We start from the raw sequence: 22,229 nt of genomic DNA, 5'->3' as shown, positions 1-22,229 counted from the left end.
CTTTAGCGCCATGTGTGAGCGCTCAGGGCCGTAGGACGCCGTGGACTTCTCAAAGGCTCTGCTTGTCCGTTTTTCTCCCCTTTTTTGAATCATAGAGGAATAAATATGGATGAGTGAGTGAGTGGGTATGTGGATGAGTGCCTGGCCGGGGCCAGAGTGGTGGCAAGTTTTCAATGTGTGGGTGTGATGTATGGGTGTTTTTGCGTGCGGTTATGAGTGCATGGATAATTTAAATGTTTTTAATGCGAGTGGGCGAAGTAATTACACTTTATGTGCCGAAAAGGGAGGGCATGTGTGGTATGTTTGCTTCGAGTGCGTGGGTGACTTGAATGTTTTCTGCATGTCAATGGTTGAGTATCGTGAGTGAATTTAGTGTGTATGTATATAAAAGGGAGAAAAGCGGACAAGCAGGAGCCTACGGCGTCCTACATCCCTGAGCGCTCACTCAGGACGCTAAGGGATTGGTAGACTTAATTAATTAATATCTCGTTAACTAATTGTCGGATCCAAAAATGGAAGGGGAACTTTCAGTTCCAAATTGCACCTACCCCTAACGGGTGTTTTACCAGTGTAGGACATCCTGTATATTAACGCTATATCATTTATATATGTTCTTATATTTATTTATATTTATACATTCATAGTCTTTATTTTAAAATACATATTTATTATATGCGATTAAAAAAAGTTATTGTTCCATTTAGTTTTAAAAGAAAACTATTATTTTATTTATTTGCAATTCATTACATATAAATATATAAATATATACATGTAAATACTATGAATTTATTAATTATTACTCTATATATTAACGTAATTACGATGTATCATTTATACAGCGTATTAAAGTATAAATGCTATTCGAGCTACTAATGTTTATTACGCGGGGCTAAATGTCCATACAGTAGTGGGGTTTCACGTCCACACAGATCAGCCGTAGTGAAAAGGTTGATAAAATATTGATTTATTGGAGAGTAGCGTTAGGACCTCTTTAAAAGCGGAGAGTATCTTGCGAGTGGATTAACAAAGATAAGTAGTCATTACGTCGCCTAAACGAAGACGAACGAGGATTAATCGAATTAGGTCGTCTGCGTGCCGTGTAGGTCATAATTAACCCGAGCCGAAACATCACGAATATCGCGATAATGCTTCTTTCTCTTTTGCGCGTTTGTCCATATTTGTCTTCGTTTATGCGAATGTGTAGCCGCAGGTCTCCTTAAGAATATAGCGTTTTTCAACAACATGATTCTTTACAAATGTTACCTTCTAATTTGGTTCGACAACACCTACGACATTCATTCGCAACTACGCCTTTTGTTGTTACGCGATTTGTATTATTCGACAATGTCAATACGCAAACGCGTACGGAATTATTGTAATTATAACTGACTGCAAATCCTACTCCACACATTTCGATTTCTGCATAAGTCGTGCCTGCATAATTAGCATTTCTCTAAACTATGAGGATTATTTGTGCAATTTGGTCGATTGTTCGAATTAATCGTTTCATGTGGTAACGTAAATTGCTGTTTGCAAACTTGTTGTATTGTTCGTTAAATCTAATTTTCGTTAAACTTAGTTAAAGTTAATAAATTTATATATTATTTAGTCAGTTAATAAATTTATATATCTTTTAGTCATTTATTTACAATAAATTTTAGTAAATTAAATTTTTTAAATTTAGTTCGAATTAATAATCGAGTTTAATTTTCGAGGCGTAGTTTGGTTTTCGAGATGTAGTATAGTTTTTTAAATTGTAACTAGTCTACCAGTGTGATTCTATCATTACTGTTGTCTTCTCAGAAGTTGCGATTTCCTCCAGTGAAGAGGTCGTTCCTGATATTTAAGATATCGGCGATTGATAACCTAAAAGAAAGAACTCTAGTTACATGGTACTATTTCCTCTAATTTCATATTTTTATTTCATAGTTTACTTTTACCGAAAAAGTATTTCTCTTCTAATGAAGTGGACTATTAATTCCTCTAGAAATCTACTAGATATTATTTTAACTTTTTTTCCTTTTAAAGAGAAATATATTTATTTGGGTAATTATGCAGAATAACGAACCACCCTCCGATTACCTTGACCTTGACATATGTTGTAAAGGTCACCTTCCTGAATAACTCTCAGAAGGTTTTAGTCGTCGCTCATTGTTTGTTAAAAAGATATTTATGAAAGAAGTTCGAAAAATATATTACAATTTTTTGATACTGTGTAACGAACAATATCGAATAATAACTGCAATAGGGCACAACCGTCATGTTTTTTTTATGAAAAAACTACGCGGAAAACTTTTAAGCGGACATTTTTACATTATATCAAGGTTTGTGCAACGTTGATTCAATGTTTCTCAATATTACTGCAATATTGACATTGTTGCAATTCAACATTGATTTAACATTATTGTAGTGTATGGGAAAACATGATAGCGATTTAATAGTATAGCCTGATAAGGACATTATAATGGACCTGATTAAGGTCCTCATAACAACGCAGTGTTACGTGACTTTTCAGCACCCGACAGTATAACCTTAAATGGACCTGACATCTAGTTATGGTCAACCCGATTAGGACCATGGGGTAAATTTCTAGTCGGGTATATACCTAATCATTATAATCTGGCAAGGGTCTTCCTTACTCGATTTTTATCAGTACATGACTAGGTTTACCATAGTAAGGATAACCTTGCAAACCCCTAGTTAGGACCTTATACATTTCAAATATACCTGATGACAATTTCTAGTCAGGATTGACCTAATATGAGCCGTAACACTGACCTCTTTGTGCGGAAGAATTCAGTAACATAATAAATATTATGTTAATAGATCAGTGCTGTCAAAATATGGAAATATTTACAACACACACACACACACACACATACAAAATATATACTTAATATGGTAATGATAGTGTCACTTCCGCAGCATTTATCTTTTAAGGTAACAGATATTAACATTATATAACAGATATTGTAATTTTTTTCAGAAATTAGAAAGAAGACTTTTATAGTTATAGAATAAGTAAAGAGACTCGATGTGATGTCGTAAAACTTTTTTTATAGATGCGAATATGCGAAAAGGAAATACAAAATGCGTTTTTGATCAATAGTCTCCAAAACAGTAACAAATTATGTTTTTGCTTCTCGTTGAGATCTTTTATGAACAGCTATAGATTTGTTATAAATGACATTGTAATGGTTTTTCCTTTTATTTAAGTATTTTACGCAGTAAAATATACTCTTACATAGACTATAATAGACTCCTACATAGACATCTCGTGGAGAAGAGAAACTGGAGTATTTAAGATCAGTCATTTTCAAGGCATAAAATTTGTGGAATAAAAAAATAACAACAAAAGAGATTAATTTTGCTAGAATATATTGGACTTGACATTATACTAATACAATACTTACGTTTGTACCTGCGTGAACTTTTATATTTCATATTTTTGGCCAAGTTTAACGGGTCGCTGGCCCACTGTACGTCGTAGCTATAACCGCGATATATTGGTATGTCGGGGTCGCCGACAAACCCCGTAATGCCGTGGAAATGAAGAGAATCATTTCCGTATTCTAAAAGCGCTCTTACAAGGATGTCTGTTTACGACGTGTGCGTTACGTGATCGGTGCGTTCAACTTCCCTCAATTCCATCGCTCTCTTCTCCGAGTGCCGATGATAACCGTGCGTTCGGCCGATCGAGAAGAGACGCATTAAAATAAATAAGCGGTAAGACAAGCGTGAGAATCCACCCCTCCGCGCTCGGCTGAAAGGAAACAATTCTCATGCCGCCGTCGCGTCGCTCCTCGGGCGGTCCAGCCCACCCCCTTCTTTGCGAAATCTCGTGCTTCGTTCTTCGGGAACTAGGTCGTCAGCATTCGAAAGAGTCCGAGAAGTCCGAAAATACGAGAAGATTAAAAATAGACGCTGACCTTTTGCGAGCTGAGTAATTCCTAATATTTTGATAGGAACGTATTTACTATTATTTTTAATTAAGATCATCATTTAATTAAGACCAATAAATTGGTCAAAGAAGAATAACGATAAAATTTTTATTATTATTGTTGTTTTTTAGAAATTACGTTCTTCGCTGTACATGTCGCGTTGAAAAGTTGAAAGATCCTTAGATTTTGCTTAAGAAAGAAAAATTTTGAGTTATTTTTTTCGCGTTTTGAGGCATTTTGGGGCGTCTGAAATTTTGAATCAAATTTTATATCTGTATTTTATAGTTATGACTTAAAACTTCTCTCTCATATACACCTACGTAGAAATTACCGATGCTGATTAACTGACCAAATATTGTTCAATATCAACGACCAAGAATCAGTAGGTAATCTTGTTTATTATATAATCTTATCCTGGGTTGCAAGATAGATAAGTTCTGGCTTCAATATTGACCCAATACTGAGCTAAACATAGTGCTTATTGTATAATTGCAATATTGTATAATTGCGATATTGTATAATTGCGATATTGTATAATTGCAATAACCATTAAACCGCTAGATGAATTATTTACTATAATTATGTAATAACTGTATTCTTCTCTGAAGAAACTTAGTATTAAATTTTGATTTTCATGTTCAACAAATATTTCCTAAGATAAAAATTGCGATACTTTTAATATTAGAGAGTTTTTGCAATATCTTTCAGATACGATGAACGTTAAAGTTACGTGATCGGGTTTAAAGACAAAACTGCGTATTCACATCATATTGCTCACCGTAACGCTATTCAGATAACTTATGACATTATTTGTATATGTTATTCAATCAGAAATAACGTCGCAAGTTATCTGAATATCGTTACGGTGAACGACACGAATGTGCAGTTTTATCTTTAGATTCGATGTGATTTCAACGTTTACTATATCTGAAAGACGATATTGCAAAAATTTTCTATATTACTGCATCAATGGGCGCCGCTAAGAATTCAATCGATTGGCAAGGTGTTTCAATCAATACGAAAAATCACTGCGGCAAAATAGAAAAAGAGTGATTCCTCCTTGACAACGAGCCGTAAAGCTCACATTATACATACATATATATATATATATATATATATATATATATATATATATATATATATATTATACATGTTTATACAGGGTGTCCCAGAATTTCCTCCGCAATTTTGATGGACGTAGAATGGATTCAGGTGAACATAAACGTGTAATCTAATACATTCTGTAGTAGAGCTGTAGTGACGATGTGTGCTTGTATACTAGGTTAAATTGAACAAAAAAGCTGTTTACCATTTTGCAAATAACCACATAGATTTTTAGTTATTAATGAAAGAAAATTGTTACATAATTGTACGCAATAATGTACAAATCTTCTTTACTTAATATCTAAAAATCTGTATGGTTATTTATATTTATTAAAATGATATAGGACTTTTTTGTTTAATTTGATTTATTATATAAATATAATACAACGGCAGACGGCGTCACTACAACTCATCGTGTATGATTATTTATCAATTTTCTTTAATTAATATCTCGAAATTGATTGCGAATATCACAAAACAATGTAGGACTTTTACGTTTATCTCAATCCGTTCTACGTTTCCACAAAAATTGCTGAAAACACACCCTATATATATATATATATATATATATATATATATATATATATATATATTCATATATCAAGAGAAATACCAATACAGCAAACGTGACCTTATCAATTGAGCAATTATGGATCGTGTAGACGATGTGAAATTAAATCGCGGAATCAAAATAAAGTTTTTTTGACGAACCAATATTATTAATTGCACAGTAATGTTCGAGTTTCCGTTTAATCGCGCAAGTAAACGACACATGTGCCCTTGGAATTCATTTAGCATTGTGGATATAATTACGCAATATCATCTCGAGCATTTTAAGGAAAACTGAAACACAAATATCAATCATGCTCACATGCGAGGTATCAGACAAACGAGATTCACTCCTTCAAATTAGAAAACTCCGTGCTGAAGGATGCGCTCCATAGGATGCCTCATTCTTCGAAGCCGTTCAATTAAGGAGGAAGAATCGAGTGAAATCCCGGAAGCGCCTGGTCCTTTGAGCGCTCGCTCGAAAGGCGCGATTCCGACAAGAAGAATAATACAACGCTGCAAATTGGCCAACTCAAATGGCGCTGGAGTGAACCGTCGTTTCGCCAACACGGCGAACAAATAGCGACTCTAGTATCGATTTAGCTCGTGATCGCGGCCGTGCGAACGACTATGTCCGCTGCTCGATCCCTACGTTACCAAACGAAGCGATCTTTCACATATGTGCACGTGTCATCGTTACTCTGATCGAGCCCCGTAAAGGACGAGCCCCGTAGCTGGATGGGTTCCTTATTGGTCGTCTGTTAAGGATATTTCCGCATCTCTGAGCGCGGAAAAGATCAGCTCGTATTTTCTCCGCCGACCACTACTCTCACGTTGCTTCCATCTCCGTCGGCGAGACCTTCCTTCCCGCTTGTTCGCGTCAACGACATTAATTCACCGCGTGTATATTGGGTTGAAATCGGCTTATAAAAGATTCACCTTACGTATCCGTCGACTTATGTCATCCGACATATGACTTCAGATATCTAATAGGAGAATTCGTCGAGGATAAAAATGTTGCTAACTGGAAATTCTTGAAAATGAATTTTCTTATCGGATCGTGAAACGCCTAATATCAAATGTAGAGCACTCAGACAAAAAGATATAGCGATTACAAGTATACGGATAACAACTGCATGAGAGAGAAAGAGAGAAACAGAGTTCTGTATATAGAATTAACGTATATAATTTAATAAATATACGCATACGTGTTGTCCGCGGTAACTTATAGAAAAGTCGCGATATACAGGTAGATTAGGTCAAACTGAATAAAAAATTCTTTGATTAAATATTAATCAAAGAAGATTCGTTAATGATTACGCGCCAATGATTACAGTAGATGAATTATGATGGCGACGTCCGCTGTATACTTGTATATATTAGGTCAAACTGAACAAAAAAGTCTTCCTACCATTTTCCAAATGACCACGTAGATGTTTAGTTATTAATTAAAAAAAAATTAGTGCATTAACGCGCATAACTGTACCAAACTTCTTTAATTAACTAAACATGTACGTGGAAATCATTACGTGGATTATTTGGAAAATGGTAGAAGACTTTTTTGTTCAGACATTTTTTCCAGTTTAACTTAATATAAAAGCATATAATGGCAAACGTCGCTATCACAGCTCATCTACCATATAATCATTCACATAATCATTCACGAATCTTTTTTGATCGATAACCCAAAATTTTACATAGTTCCCATACAACACAACGTCTAAAGTCGGAACGTAAAACGTTTTAAAGACATATTAGGAACTTTTACATTCCGACTTAGAAACGTCTTTAAGATCCCTTTCAGTCTTCTTATGTCCCGATTTTAGATGTTATGTTGTGTGGGTTGTTCGTAAAATGATAGAGGAATTTTTTGTTTAGTTTGACCTAATCTACTTGTATACGACGGCTCCTCTATGAGTTATCAGGCAGTCTGTATAATCTTTTACACATAATTGCATAATCGCGTTTAATTTCTGAATGAATTTGTTTCAGATGTTTCTGCAACGAGCCGTACTTATCTTTGTGATTTTCCTGGGTTGTTTCTGGTCTTGCTTGAGTACGAATTGCGCGTAAGTTACACATGGCTCTCTTTCCTCCCCCGATATCGTTAAAATAAATGTAGTCGCTTAAGACAAAATATAATTATTGTTGCAGAAACTTTCCTTTCCATCCTTCTTGTCGAGGTACGATGAAGAGGACGTTCCGTGAACTTGGGTTTTCAAACTTTTACCCTCATTATCGTCGTATGTATGATAATTCACGTAATGGTTGCTCTCCCAACGATTGCAAAGGACAGATAAAGTACCTGTTCACGCTTCTCAAAAATGTAAGTAGAAGTTCTTGTTAATGAACAAACAAAAACTGTAAAATATTTCATCACATTCATATTTAATCAAATTAATTATTCAGTTTTCATCCGAAAAAATACTTTACGTACATTACGTACAAAAATGAAAGAATTGATTTTCGTGATCTTATCCATACAACACAACGTCTAAAATCGGGACATAAGACATCTTGAAGACGTCTTAAAGACATCTTAGAGACGTCTTACATTCTGACGTCTGAGAGTTGTCTTTAAGATGCTTTTCAGACGTCTTATGTCCCGATTTTAGACGTGTGTTGTGTGGGTATAGGCAATTGCTTCTCCAATGAGCAGCAATTTTCGTAAAAATAACTGTAATAAAACAAATCAAAAAGCATTTTTAAAAACTAAAGTTCTTAGTTTCTAGATATATCACTGAATATAAAGTTTACTTTACTTTTACGTAGTTATAGACAAATATATATTGAAATCGGACAAATACAAAAAAATTTTTACTAAATTGCATCGCATAAATAAAAAGAATCATATAAATAATATTTATGTCATTTAAAAACGTGAACTTTTGTTTTCAATTTGTATTTCCACACATTGCGATGCAATTTTCTTTCATTCGGTTATTTAACGTCTCAGATAGCCAAACCTACGCGAGCAGATTTTGCGCAGAGTCTGTTAATAGTATCTGCGACAGAAAAGCAACAGATTGCACGCAGTATCTGTTTATCAGACGGTTATTCTAACGGCAGATTTGAGACAGTTTGCTCGCAGAGTCTACTGACAGACAGCAGAGTCTGCTAACGGCAGCAAAATCTGCGCGCATTATGCCGCCAATCTGCCATCACAGCCTATTCAGCAGACTCTGTCAACAATCTAACAGCAGATTGGGGACGCAGATGTCTATGAATCTGTCGACAGATTCTGCTCGAATCTGACGTCAGTCTGCGCACAGATTGCTTACTGGGGTTAATGCAGAAAAGTCTTTTCGACTTGGATCTCTCACAGAAAGTGAACGAATCAATGTACTCGAAATTTGCTAAAAAATAAATAAAAGCTTAAAATTTTTTCTGCAAAATGCATCTATCATATTTTACGCGCATACACATACGCGCGCGCACATAAGGGAAAGTGGGATGATATGACGCAGCAGGAAATATGACGCAATGTATAGATTTCCGATATGAGGGGAATGGTGAGGACAACGCTAATATGGTATGATAATTAGAGATTATTATATTAATAATCTAATTTATTATTAATTGAGAGATTATTATATACAATCTAATTTATTATTAATTGAGAGATTATTATATACAATTGTCGTATTTGGATCTCAATTTTTGGGTGAGTTACGATTTTTTTTGTCAATATGGCACATTACAAGAGTCACGAAATTTCGTTGGGTCATGCTAAAAATTTCATAGCAATAGTATTCCTTCTTTTAATGCAACTAATAAATTAGTTAATTGCACTGTAACAAGAGAAAGTGGATAGAGAGGAGAGTATATTAGAACGAGGACTTTAGTCTAAGATATCTTATCTCTTATCTAAGTGTATGCGTCCTTTCTTTCTGACAAAGGGGAAATATGACGTTTTTCGTACCTCTAATTATAAAAATCTATATGGAAGAGATAGTATATATTATTTTTCACACTTAACAAAAAGGAAAACAAATAGTCCGACATCAGTTGTTCCTAATTGTTACGTACTCCGTAGTACGTACTCCAGAAAATGTAACAATGCCGATTAACGAAACCGCTGTTAGCGATATAGCGTGAGAAGTAGGCGCTACGCGACCCGGTATCAACCACAGACTTCCCAGACACACAATAATAGCACACAATAATGAAACATTATTTATGATAAAGATTCATAAATATTTTGAAGAAATAGTTTACATAAATATATATTGAATATATATTTTTTATAAAGATTTAAAAAGAATACAAAACTAGATACGCAAAAAAAATATTTATAATAGGGGAGACCGGGGCAGGTTCGCAGTAGGAGTAGGTTCGCAAATCGTTTCGTTCACGTACTTATTGTGAAACAAACAGTTCGAGTGGAATCATAAAACATTTCGTTTAGTGTAAAGATACTTATCCCCAATTTTCATTACATTACATTTACATTACAATCGCGCAAATATTACAGATAAAAGAAAGAAAAAACTGATTTGAAGTCAGTTGAGTAAAGTTTTAGACTTCTCGAAATATTCTTGCATTTTCTATCGTGAATGAATGAACTGAAGTTATGTAATATTAGTTAAAATGAAGTTTGTTAAAGATATATGATACACTGTTTTGTATAATAACAGTGAACTTTATTCTTAAAATTATTAAAATCGCAGAAATGAGTAGATGGGGTAGGTTCGCTAATTTTTCTGTATGGTAGCACTGATGAACTGGTGCGCACTGGCGTAGCTACGCGCAAAGAATAGGTTAGTAAACATAGCTCACAATGCATAGTGATCATAGGATCATAGAACACAATGCAAGGCGAACATATGATGATGTATATACATATAAAGTATGTTACATAAAATTATTTCCTTTTATTTTTAGGTATAAATAAAATTGTAAGCACAAAGGTATCATATATGGTATCTCATTGTATAATTTATTGATTTAACATTCTTCAAAGTGTATAATTACATGTATTTTATGTAATGCTGACCTACTTCGAGCTGCTAGCCCTCAGTACCGGGACAGGTGTGCCTACTTACTAGGTGATATTTACTTGATATTTTTATTATCACAGACGAAACTATACAGTTTATAGCATCGTCGATAGGATCAAAATGTAGAGGAAGGTTGTCTTTATCATTATTATATAGCCAATTGGAACAATTAAATATATTAAATTAAATATATGTTTTATCATTGAAATTCGAAAAAATTAGCGAACCTGCCCCGGACTCCCCTATATTTGTAAAATATAATGAAAAAATATTTATAATTATAACAGCAAAATATTGTTTAACGTCTTTTCATCACATAATATAAATATATAGCATAAATATTGTGGTCTATAATAGACAAATCTATACGATAAATATTATACTGTTATATATGAAAATATTAAAAAAATAAGTTAAAATATATTGCTTATAACAATATATTAATATCGTATAAATATATAAGTATAATACTTATATATTTTTATTAAAGTTTTATAATAATTATGTTAAGAATAAATGTTATGTTAAGAATAAATGTTTAGAATAAATTGTTGTTCTATAGAATAGGTTATAGAAACTTATAGAATAATACTTAGAACAGACATTAATACTAGAATTTATCTTATTACATATTTCTTATACCGTTTTTTCGGGGAAAACACTTTCTTTAAATTTAATATTCGAACTTGTTTAATTTTGTGGTTTTTTTTGTTTCATTAAAATATTATATTCTTAAATAAAATATCATTTTTTAAAATGATGAAAATAAAAATTTTAATTTCGTTCAAAGAAACCATGTCATTTGATGAAACAACACTATTGTTTTAAGTAGTATTTTTTCAAAATTTAGTAATTCGATTTGTTTAATTTGGATTTTCTTGGATTTTTTATTTTTTTGTTTGGATTAATCCCTTACAGAAATATCATACTGAGAATCATTAATTAATCACTTATTTTCAGTATTAAAAGTATAATATTTAGTAATATTCTGTGATTCAAATACAGCTTTTAGTACTCAAATATTTTAATATTTAATGTTACAAATATTACCTTATGATTAATTTCAATACTTAAATATTGATATGTAATACTTCGTTCAGTGATGAAATATTTACGCAAAGTACTGTCAAGATTTAAAGTATTAACCCAGACAGCACCCAATATTAATGATAAATATTTATAAATATTTATATTGAATTATTTTTTTTAAATATTATATAAGTATTTTATAAATATTTTTTTATATATACATAAAGAGAGAGAGGAGAAAGTATAAAAATCTTTATTCAAAATATTATTAAAATATAGACTAAATATCTAAATATTTAATACAATATTTATTGTAAACAAAAAGTTAATATTTGTAGTAATATTTTGTAAATATTTCTATAAATATTATACATGAAGAAAATTAATTTAATTAGTTATAATTATTAAATTAATGAAGAAATAAGAAAATCAAAATTTAAATTGGTAATGTACACTAAATTGGTAATATACACTAAAAAAAAATTCTTTAAATCAAAGAAATATATTTTGTTAAATATAATTTCTTAACTTAAAAAAATATATTTGTTAGATTTTAGAAAATATGTAATAAATATAAAGTAATATTTTTTTGAAATTTTCAAAATAAGCTGTAAAATCATGAATTTCTAGATAGAAAAAAAATGATTCCTTTGATTTAAAATATCTATATATAAGAGTAAGCAAATGGTTTCTTTACAAGAAGAAAATTAGTTTTTTTAAATGTAAAAACTGTATTTAAATAGATATTTGCTTGTTTTAAAATAAATAAAATACAAGTAAGTCATTTTATAAATTTAAATAAATTATTTTCTAATATCAAAAGTATTTTTTTTATGTTTTAAATTAAAGTTTCTTTTATTATGTTACGTCCCGAGGACTTTAGCACGTCTTTTTTTCGCATTCCCCTCCCCTTTCCTTCCTCTTTTCAATTTGTTCTTTTCTCTTTTATTTCCTTTTCCTCTAATGCTCTCTTTCTTCCTTGTCCCCCCCCCCCTCTATTTCGTCGCCTTATTCCGTCGAATGTGATTACATTATCAACTATTGGTCATGCGCAAAATAGAAATTAGATAATTTTAAGCATCCTACTAATAATATTATTATCAGATTATTTCTTGAGTCAAATTTAATGTCTGCATCTTATCACGTGCGAATGCAGAGCCCAGCGACTTTCCAACTTATTGCGCATTTTGTAACACCATTCGCTGCTGAGCTTTGCGTCTTAGTCCTATGAGAACGGATGTGCATGATCCGTCTCTCACTGGACCCCGGAAACACGAAAATGCCGAGCGCGACTAAAATCCGTCGCCGCGTTACCAAAAACCGCTGACCAGCACCTTGCGAGAAACGCGGAGAAGAACCGGTGAGTAAATTCCTAATCCACGGCAGGCAGACTTTGCGCGGAACCCTTCAGAGACGGTCGTGATTACTCATTCAAAAATGTCTAAATCATCATCCAGAATTCGCGAGAGACGGTCGTTTTTCGAAATCTTTCTAAGTCTTATCCTGGGAGCTTACAAAGACGATCGTACCCCGTCATCGGTTTCAATCTTTCTTGCTACTTCATTTAATAGTTCCGACATCTAGGCCGATATTCATAGTCCGATCTTATATTTAAGATCATCTTAAGTATTGTTTTAAGACGTCATGAACCAATCACAGAGTTGTATTTGCATTTTAAGACATTACTTAGACGGTCTTGAAATAAGATGAATACTATTTTGACTATGAATACTGGCCCTAGTTGCGCCTTCTCGTATCAGAATTCTCTCTTGTCCGTTCGCACGCGAGCCTATCCGTGTTCGATCGCAAGTGAACATCCTGCAACGGTGGTCCAAACCCAGTGTGGGTGAATTAATATTACTCAGGATACCATTCCAAATCACCCCGAAATTAGATCGAGACCGGCATCCCTCCAGACAACCGTGCCAACCAACGGGATACCTAGGCCGGTATTCATAGTCGAATCTTATTTCAAGACCGTCTTAAGTAATGTCTTAAGATACGTATACGGCTCTATGATTGGTTCATGACATCTTAAGACAGTACTTAAGATGATCTTAAATATAAAATCGGACTATGAATATCGGCCCTAGGGTCCTTCCCCCGTTCTCGCAAGGTGCCGGGTAACGTAATTAGTTCACTGGTCACCGTAAAAATAAATCTCGCCACATCCATTGTACTCAGCGTCTAGTTAAACGCGCGTACCGCCGCGAGTGTCCATTGCGCAACGTTGCCATTTCAAATAACTTATCTAATAGACTTCTTTGTTGGTTATATTTTACCATCTATCTTTATTATTTTTCCATTTCCTCATCCTCTCTCTCTCTCTCTCTCTCTCTCTCTCCCTCTCTTTCTCTCTCTCTCCCTCTCTCTCTCTCTCTTCCTCCCATTTTTAACACCATTTTCAAATATTGCTTTTTCTTCTTATAAAATAAGATATGAATGATCTTCCTCACAGTATACGAGAAACATTGTAAATGCACACAATGAATTCTAATAACGCGCAGTATATAATATATATACCTGTATGAACTTGTATCGACAAGTTAGATCACTTGACGTGTACTTTTGTAATCAAATCGTAAACATTGTAACAAAAGTGAAAACGATTTTTGTCTGGCATAATTACCCAGTCGTTAGGTGGTTCAAGCATAGTCCATAAATTCACGAGACGTTTACTATGTTTATGTAATCCACAAATCCATAAAAGTTCTATAAATGCTTTTAATTCAACGAGATCAGTGTCTGATAAATCAATTTCACAATTTTTGGAATTGTGTTCTCGTTTCCATACAATCTCAGTGTTAGTGTATTTGATAATTATATTTAACATTTTATCAGTAAAAAGGAGAGACTTCAGTGCAGTATTCATATTTTTCGCAGCATCTAACGCTTCGGGTACTTGGTCTGTTTTTTGTCTTTCCTTCTCCTGCGGTGTAACGAACCATTGAACACTAGAAAGCTCACGAAATATAGAACGGCGTGAGCTCTTGATAACAGGAAATTCTGTGTCACTCGATTCTTGATCTTCTGATGAGCTTTTCTCATCCATAGGTTCATCGGCAGATTCTACTTCTCGCAATAGTTTCTGCAATTCTTGTATATGTTTCCTAGAGCGTATTTCCATTGCTGACTGTAAAAATTACTAAAAATAATAATTTATATTACAAATGGAAAATATTATTTATTGAAAAATAGAAATATGTAATCCATTCGTAAAGCACTCACAAAAAATTAAAAAAAAATTTATTTTATTCTATATTTTATTTAATTTTATATTAACGAATAATTCTTTTTAAACAAATTATACCTAGCTCTAATTATACTATTCAGGTAACACAACGTGTCATGACAAATAAGAATTATATAATTATAAACAGAATTATTCTTAATTTGTTGCGTTTCTTTCAATATTCAATTGTATATAATTTAGAGTTAATAATGAGTAAGTGTATATTCCTAAATAATTGTCAGCATATCAAGATAAGATAATGATAATCATTTCCTACTTAATGCAAAAGCAAATTTTGAACATTTTTATAAAAAGTCATTCAACAATTATATCACACTACAAGCAAGGAGGAGGATATATCTATTAATTTTCGCGACGGTTTATGATGGCAGGGAAGGAAAGACCATGGAACATCATATATACGCTGTATCAAAATTTTTATATCTACAAAAATATTTTGTAATAATCAAAATTTAGGTTTCAAAATATTTATTTTTTAAAAACAACTTTTACTAATTAAAATTATAAAGTAAAACAATTAATTTAATATTACGTCTAAAAATTATTTATATTATTGAGAAATTATTATTGAGTAATTATTGAAAAAAAGCTAGTAACGTGCAATCTAATAATAATTTTTTATAATATAATTTTTTCTATTTTTTTCTGTTCTATGTGTGAGAAGGATGTAATTCCACATGTCACGTGACATTGGAATAGGACATAAACTTGTAACGACGAAGAGGAAGTGGGATAAAAATACAAAATTGAAAGTCATTACCGACAGATTTATGTAATAATAGTAACAATAATATAATTAATACTAAGTAATAATATTAATAGTTAATAATAATAAAATTACTAATGTAATTACTGGACAAGCTCGAGACACATAAGCGCGCGCACATCCACACACAAACATAGTGAAGACTTTCAATTTTGACAGTTTGGTGAATTGTTAATTTCATCGTGTTTAAGCTATTTTACAACTATACACTTCTCCTACGGTGTAACGAACCATTGAACACTAGAAAGCTCGCGAAATATAGAACGGCGTGAGCTCTTGATAATAGGAAATTCTGCGTCACTTGATTCTTGATCTTCTGATGAGCTTTACTCATCCATAGGTTCTACTTCTCGCAACAGTTTCTGCAATTCTTGTAAATGTTCTCTAGAACGTATTTCCATTGCTGACTGTAAAAATTATTCAAATAATACTTTATATTACAAATGGAAAATATTATTTATTGAAAAGTAGAAATATGTAATCCATTCGTAAAGTACTCTCAAAAAATTTTTTAAAAATTTCTTTTATTCTATAATTTTTTTAAATTTAATATTAACGAATAATTTTCTTTAAACAAATTATATCTAGCTCTATTTATACTATTCAAGTAACACAACGTGTCAAGACAAATAAGTATAATATAATTATAAACAGAATTATTCTTTATTTGCTACATTTTTGTCAATATTCAACTGTATATAATTTAAAGCTAATAATGAGTAAGTGTATATTCCTAAAGGATTGTCAGCATATTAAAGACAAGATAATGATAATTATTTTCTACTTAATACAAAAGCAAATTTTGAACAACACGCAGTTATTATAAAAAGTCATTCTTAGTATCATAGTATCTCAGTATAATTCTGTTTATCATATAATATGTTTCTGAATCGTTCATCATAACAATGTCAAGCCCATATTTGTCTTCGGAAGATACGGGAGAAGGACATCTTCCGCGGAAACTCCATAATTGCTTATCTATTGTTACATATTTACTCGGTGAATAATATTGCATACAATTCGATACAAATAAATCCCAAAGGTCATGAATTGGTGCTAACTTATCACGCTGGCGACGTTCTTGACGTGTATTTTTGTCATCAAACCGTAAACATTGTAACAAAAGTGCAAAACGTTCTGCTTTTGGAAAAGTTAAACAGTAGAAAGGTGATTCGAGTGTATTCCATAATTTCAAGAGACTTTTATGATTATCTTTTTGTAATCCATAAAAGTATAAAATTCCTATAAACGCTTTTATTTCATCGAGATCAACATCTGAGAAATCAGTTTTACAATCTGTGAAACTGTGTTCTCGTTTCCGTGCTATCTCAGCGTTAGTGTATTTGACAATTATATTTAACATTTCATCAGTAAAAAGGAGAGACCATGCTTCTAGTGGAGTGTTCACATCCTTCGCAGCGCCTAACGCTTCGGGTACATGGTCTGTTTTTTGTCTTTCCTTCTCCTGCGGTGTAACGAACCATTTAATATTGGGAATATTGCAAGGAATAGAATAGCTTGTGCACGTTCTTAAGTGCTCCCTAGATAACGATGAACTAAGAAGTTTTGTGTCACTCGATTGTTGATCATCTGATGAGCTTTCCTCATCTATAGGTTCATCGGCAGGTTCTACTTCTCGCAACAGTTTCTGCAATTCTTGTAAAAGTTCTCTAAAACGTATTTCCATTGCTGACTGTAAAAATTATGCAAATAATAGTTTATATTACAAATTAAATTATTCAAAATAATAGTTTACATTACAAATGTAAAATATTATTTATTGAAAAATAGAAATATGTAATCCATTCGTAAAATAACTCAAGAAATTAAAAAAATTTTTTTATTCCATATTTTTTTTAATTTTATATTAACGAATAACTCTCTTTAAACAAATTATACCTAACTCTATTTATACTATTCAAGTAACACAACGTGTCATGACAAATAAGAATCATATAATTATAAACAGAATTACTCTTTATTTGTTGCGCTTTTGTCAATATAATTGTATATAATTTAGAGCTAATAATGAGTAAATGTATATTCCTAAATAACTGTCAGCATATCAAGACAAGATAATGATAATCATTTTCTACTTAATGCAAAAGCAAATTTTGAACAACACGTAGTTATTATAAAAAGTCATTCAACAATTACATTACACTACGAGGAGGGAGGAGGATATATCTATTAACTTTCGTGACGATTTATAATGGCAGGGAAAGAAAGACCATGGAATTATATATTATATATTATATACCCTTATAGAAATATCATACTAAGAATCATTAATAATTACTTATTTTCAGTATTAAAAATACTGGATAATAAGTAATTATCAATGATTCTTAGTATGATATTTCTTAGTATGATAAGGGTATACGCTGTATTAAAATTTTTACATCTATAAAAATATTTTGTAATAATCAAAATTTTGGTTTCGGATTATTCATTTTTTAAAAACAACTTTTACTAATTAAAATTATAAAATAAAACAATTAATTTAGTATTACGTCTAAAAATGACTTATATTATTAAGAAATTATTATTAAGTAATTATTGAAAAAAAGTTAGTACCGCGCAATCTAATAATTATTATTTATAATATAATGTTTTTTATTTTTCTTATTCTATGTGTGAGGAGGATGTAATTCCATATGTCATGTGACATTGGAATAGGACCTAAACTTGTAACGACGAAGGAGAAGTGGGATAAAGATATAAAATTGAAAGTCATTACCGACAGATTTATGTAATAATAGTAACAATAATATAATTAATACTAAATAATAATAATAATAATTAATAATAATAATTGCTAATGTAATGAATGGACAAGCTCGAGACACACACGCGCGCGTATGCACACATATATCCGCACACAACACAGTAATAACTTTCAATTTTGATAGTTCATTGAATTGTCAATTTCATCATGTTTAAGCTATTTTACAACTATACACTCGGTTGTAGAAGAGCGGGAGGAGGAAGGTTTGCATATTTTTCTTTCGAAATACTTCGAAAAGCAACCAACGTCCAATTTGTTTTGAGTAAATCTCGAACATCTTTTTGAAATTTTTTCGAAAGTTTTTTTATTAAACGTCGAATGCATTTCAAAGTGTATCGAAAAAAGATCTACAAATTGTTTTACAAACAAGCGAGTTTAAATAAGATGATTTCTGAATATATGTGCAACATGCGAACATGTTCTGCAAAAGAGCGCAAATCTACAAGAAAAACGCTGCAAGTAATCGCGCAATTACTGTGTGGAATTATTCTTATAAAAAACAGGCTTGCCAGCAAGCAGGTAACTCTCTTTATTCAACCAGACAAAATGTAAAACTATAAAAATGTCACTTTTATTCTATACACTATCCCTGTTTTTCGATTAATTAACGTGCGGCCGGAAACATATGCAACTGATCGTGTTGCTGCAGCTGAAAGCATTTATCGACTATCGTTATCTAGGTAATCATAATGCGTCAGCGATATCGAAGCATTTATCAGACAGAATGTATCAGATATAAAATATTGCACATCGATGCAATAATTTACACACTTAAAATTTGTACACTTTTTATGGAATGAATTTGCAACGCTTTAATTGTCAAAACTAAAATCACTGCTGTGTATACGCAGTAATGACAAGGTCATGACAAAAGCCAAAGTGATAATAAGTGCCACTTGTGAAATTTAGAAGAAAGAATTTATTTTTAATTAAGAGAACTTATTGTTGTAAAGTAATTTTTATATATTTATAACCGATTAGTGCGCACATATATGACACAATAGTGACTTCAAATCTAAGAATTTTAAAGCATTGCAACTTTACTCGATAAATGATGTATACAAACCGTTTTGAAACCAGCTATACGTCATATTTCTATTTACTTTCTTACGAGTATATTTATGAGTATTTACATCAAATGAAATTCTTATTACGGCATTTTTTAAATATTTTATTACTTTCAAAATAAAAACGATTACATATTATGACACTTACAAATTGCATCTCATTAATTTTATTGGGCAATTATTTTTTCGTTATTTTAAACAATTTTATTAACTTTAAGTTTATAAGTCGGAAGCGCTGTAATTCTTTGGCGGTATATCGAAGAAGTAAAGATACATTCATAATAATTATTTTTTAGATAATTATCGAGTACAGAGGAATGAGCTTAACCTTAATATATGTTCTCATATTTACTGCCCAGAATAACATTCAAAAGATGTTAACTGGCTCTCATTGTTTAATAAAAAGTTAATAACAAAAAAATTGTTCAAACGGAACTTAATTTTGGTATACAATATACATTGAAATATGGTAAACAGTACACGCATATGCGCGGGGGAAGGACTCCGAACCCTTTTTCCGCATCACTTCCCCAAAACTCTAACCTAATCCATATACTAAAACATGACAAAAAATATACGTATATGTGCAACCAATCCTTTATATTTTTACATAATTTGTCAATGAAAATAATATGAGAACATAAATACGTATACTGTTTGCGGATATACGTGTGCTGTTCACCATATTTCAATATATAGTTATTATACATTAGTATATTTTGGAGACAAATTATAAAAAAACATATTTGAAACATGTAATAATGATACAAAAATAAGCTTATCTGCTTATGTTGCACAATTTTCGCATAACATTGAGCGATGCTCCTCGCATCGTGGTTCTTTGCATTGAGGACAAAAAGTTAGACTTTTACTATCTAAATCGACAGGACACCATTTGCATTTTGCACTTTGTAATTGATGTGGGATTGTATATAAAGGCAAGTGTCTATTTTTATATGGCATGATTAAACTTTTAGCTAATGTTTCTAAAAATTTATATCTTGCTATCTTATCGTTATTTTTGTTTAAAGTATATAAAATGAAACTATTGATACTGGTGTAATCAAGGATATCAAAGAAAAATCGTGTCGGCCAACGATTAGAAGGACGTACAGTACTATATTCGTAACATAATTGATCAAAAATGTTAGTGCTGCTTTTAATAGAATTGTAAAATTGAATCATGTTTGCTCCAAGATTTATATCGTTTTGTTCATGTAAAGAAGATAATATTAAAACAGTTTTATTTATTTTAGGACAATATGAAAGTAATGTCATGTTATCAGCATAACGAAAACGTATACTATTAACTTCTGTGAAATCTTTCATTTCCTGTGGTATATTCAACTTATTTGGTTCAATTTCCCCTACTATACTAAGTGAAAATTTTTCCTGCATTATTTGCACGAGAGAAGTAGAAGTAAACCAGTTATCACAAGTAATGTTTCTGTGACTCTTATGGATCGGCTTAGATAATTGACGTACATAGGAACAAGGTACTGGCTCCGAACGGTTCGTATTGATCTTCCCAACGTAAGGAATAGCGTTTATCATATAATATGTTTCTGAATCGTTCATCATAACAATTTCAAGTCCGTATTTGTCTTCGGAACTTACGCGAAAAGGACATCTTCCGCGGAAACATAGTAAATGCTTATGTATTGTTACATATTTACTCGGTGAATAATATTTCATACAATTCGATACAAATAAATCCCAAAGATCACAAATTGGTGCTAACTTATCACGCTGGCGACGTTCTTGACGTGTATTTTTGTCATCAAACCGTAAACATTGTAACAAAAGTGCAAAGCGAGTTACTTTTGACATACTTAAAGAGTACAAAGGTGAAAGCGTACTCCATAATTTCAAGAGACGTTTATGATTATTTTTTTGTAATCCACAAAAGTATAAAAATCCTATAAACGCTTTTATTTCTTCAAGATCAGTATCTGATAAATCAGTTGTATCTGTGAAATTGTGTTCTCGTTTCCGTGCCATCTCAGCGTTAGTATATTTGATAATTATATTTAACATTTCATCAGTAAAAAGGAGAGACCATGCTTCTAGTGGAGTGTTCACATCCTTCGCAGCGCCTAACGCTTCGGGTACATGGTCTGTTTTTTGTCTTTCCTTCTCCTGCGGTGTAACGAACCAGTCAATATTGGGAATATTGCAAGGAATAGAATGGCTTGTGTACATAGACTGCACCCTTCTTAACATCTCCTTTCTTGAACTTTCCTTCATTGAACTAAGAAGTTTTGTGTCAATCGATTGTTGATCATCTGATAAGCTTTCCTCATCCATAGGTTCATCGGCAGGTTCTACTTCTCGCAACAGTTTCTGCAATTCTTGTAAATGTTCTCTAGAACGTATTTCCATTGCTGACTGTAAAAATTATTCAAATAATACTTTATATTACAAATTAAATTATTCAAAATAATAGTTTATATTACAAATGTAAAATATTATTTATTGAAAAATAGAAATATGTAATCCATTCGTAAAATAACTCAAGAAATTAAAAAAATTTTTTTATTCCATATTTTTTTAAATTTTATATTAACAAATAAATCTCTTTAAACAAATTATATCTAACTCTATTTATATTATTCAAGTAACACAACGTGTCAAGACAAATAAGAATCATATAATTATAAATAGAATTATTCTTTATTTGTTGCGCTTTTGTCAATATAACTGTATATAATTTAGAGCTAATAATGAGTAAG

General features: G+C 31.6%; 2 protein-coding genes across 3 annotated transcripts in view; one reads left to right on the top strand and one right to left on the bottom strand.

The window, feature by feature from the left end:
* LOC116843617 overlaps positions 1-22,229 on the top strand; it is a 76,751-nt gene that overhangs the window by 29,604 nt on the left and 24,918 nt on the right. Inside the window, exons 2-3 of the mRNA XM_032814153.1 lie at positions 7,587-7,663; positions 7,749-7,920. Of these exons, the coding sequence (XP_032670044.1) occupies positions 7,587-7,663; positions 7,749-7,920 (249 nt within the window). The remainder of the gene's footprint in view (positions 1-7,586; positions 7,664-7,748; positions 7,921-22,229) is intronic.
* The window catches only part of LOC116843616 (piggyBac transposable element-derived protein 4-like), an 8,280-nt gene continuing 1,514 nt past the window's right edge, over positions 15,464-22,229 (bottom strand). Inside the window, exons 2-3 of one of the 2 annotated variants that reach the window (XM_032814152.1) lie at positions 21,270-21,885; positions 15,464-16,734 (exon numbers count right to left, since the gene is read on the bottom strand). In XM_032814152.1, the coding sequence (XP_032670043.1) occupies positions 16,463-16,734; positions 21,270-21,879 (882 nt within the window). In that variant the 5' untranslated portion in view covers positions 21,880-21,885 and the 3' untranslated portion in view covers positions 15,464-16,462. Of the gene's footprint in view, positions 16,735-19,566; positions 21,886-22,229 lie in introns of those variants that run through there. The other variant, XM_032814151.1, reaches the window with a different exon arrangement.

Source organism: Odontomachus brunneus, unplaced genomic scaffold (assembly GCF_010583005.1).
Source record: "Odontomachus brunneus isolate Ranch 3 - 2012 unplaced genomic scaffold, Obru_v1 Obru_scaffold_034, whole genome shotgun sequence".
Taxonomy (NCBI): domain Eukaryota; kingdom Metazoa; phylum Arthropoda; class Insecta; order Hymenoptera; family Formicidae; genus Odontomachus; species Odontomachus brunneus.
This window is presented reverse-complemented; position numbering and strand designations above follow the sequence as displayed.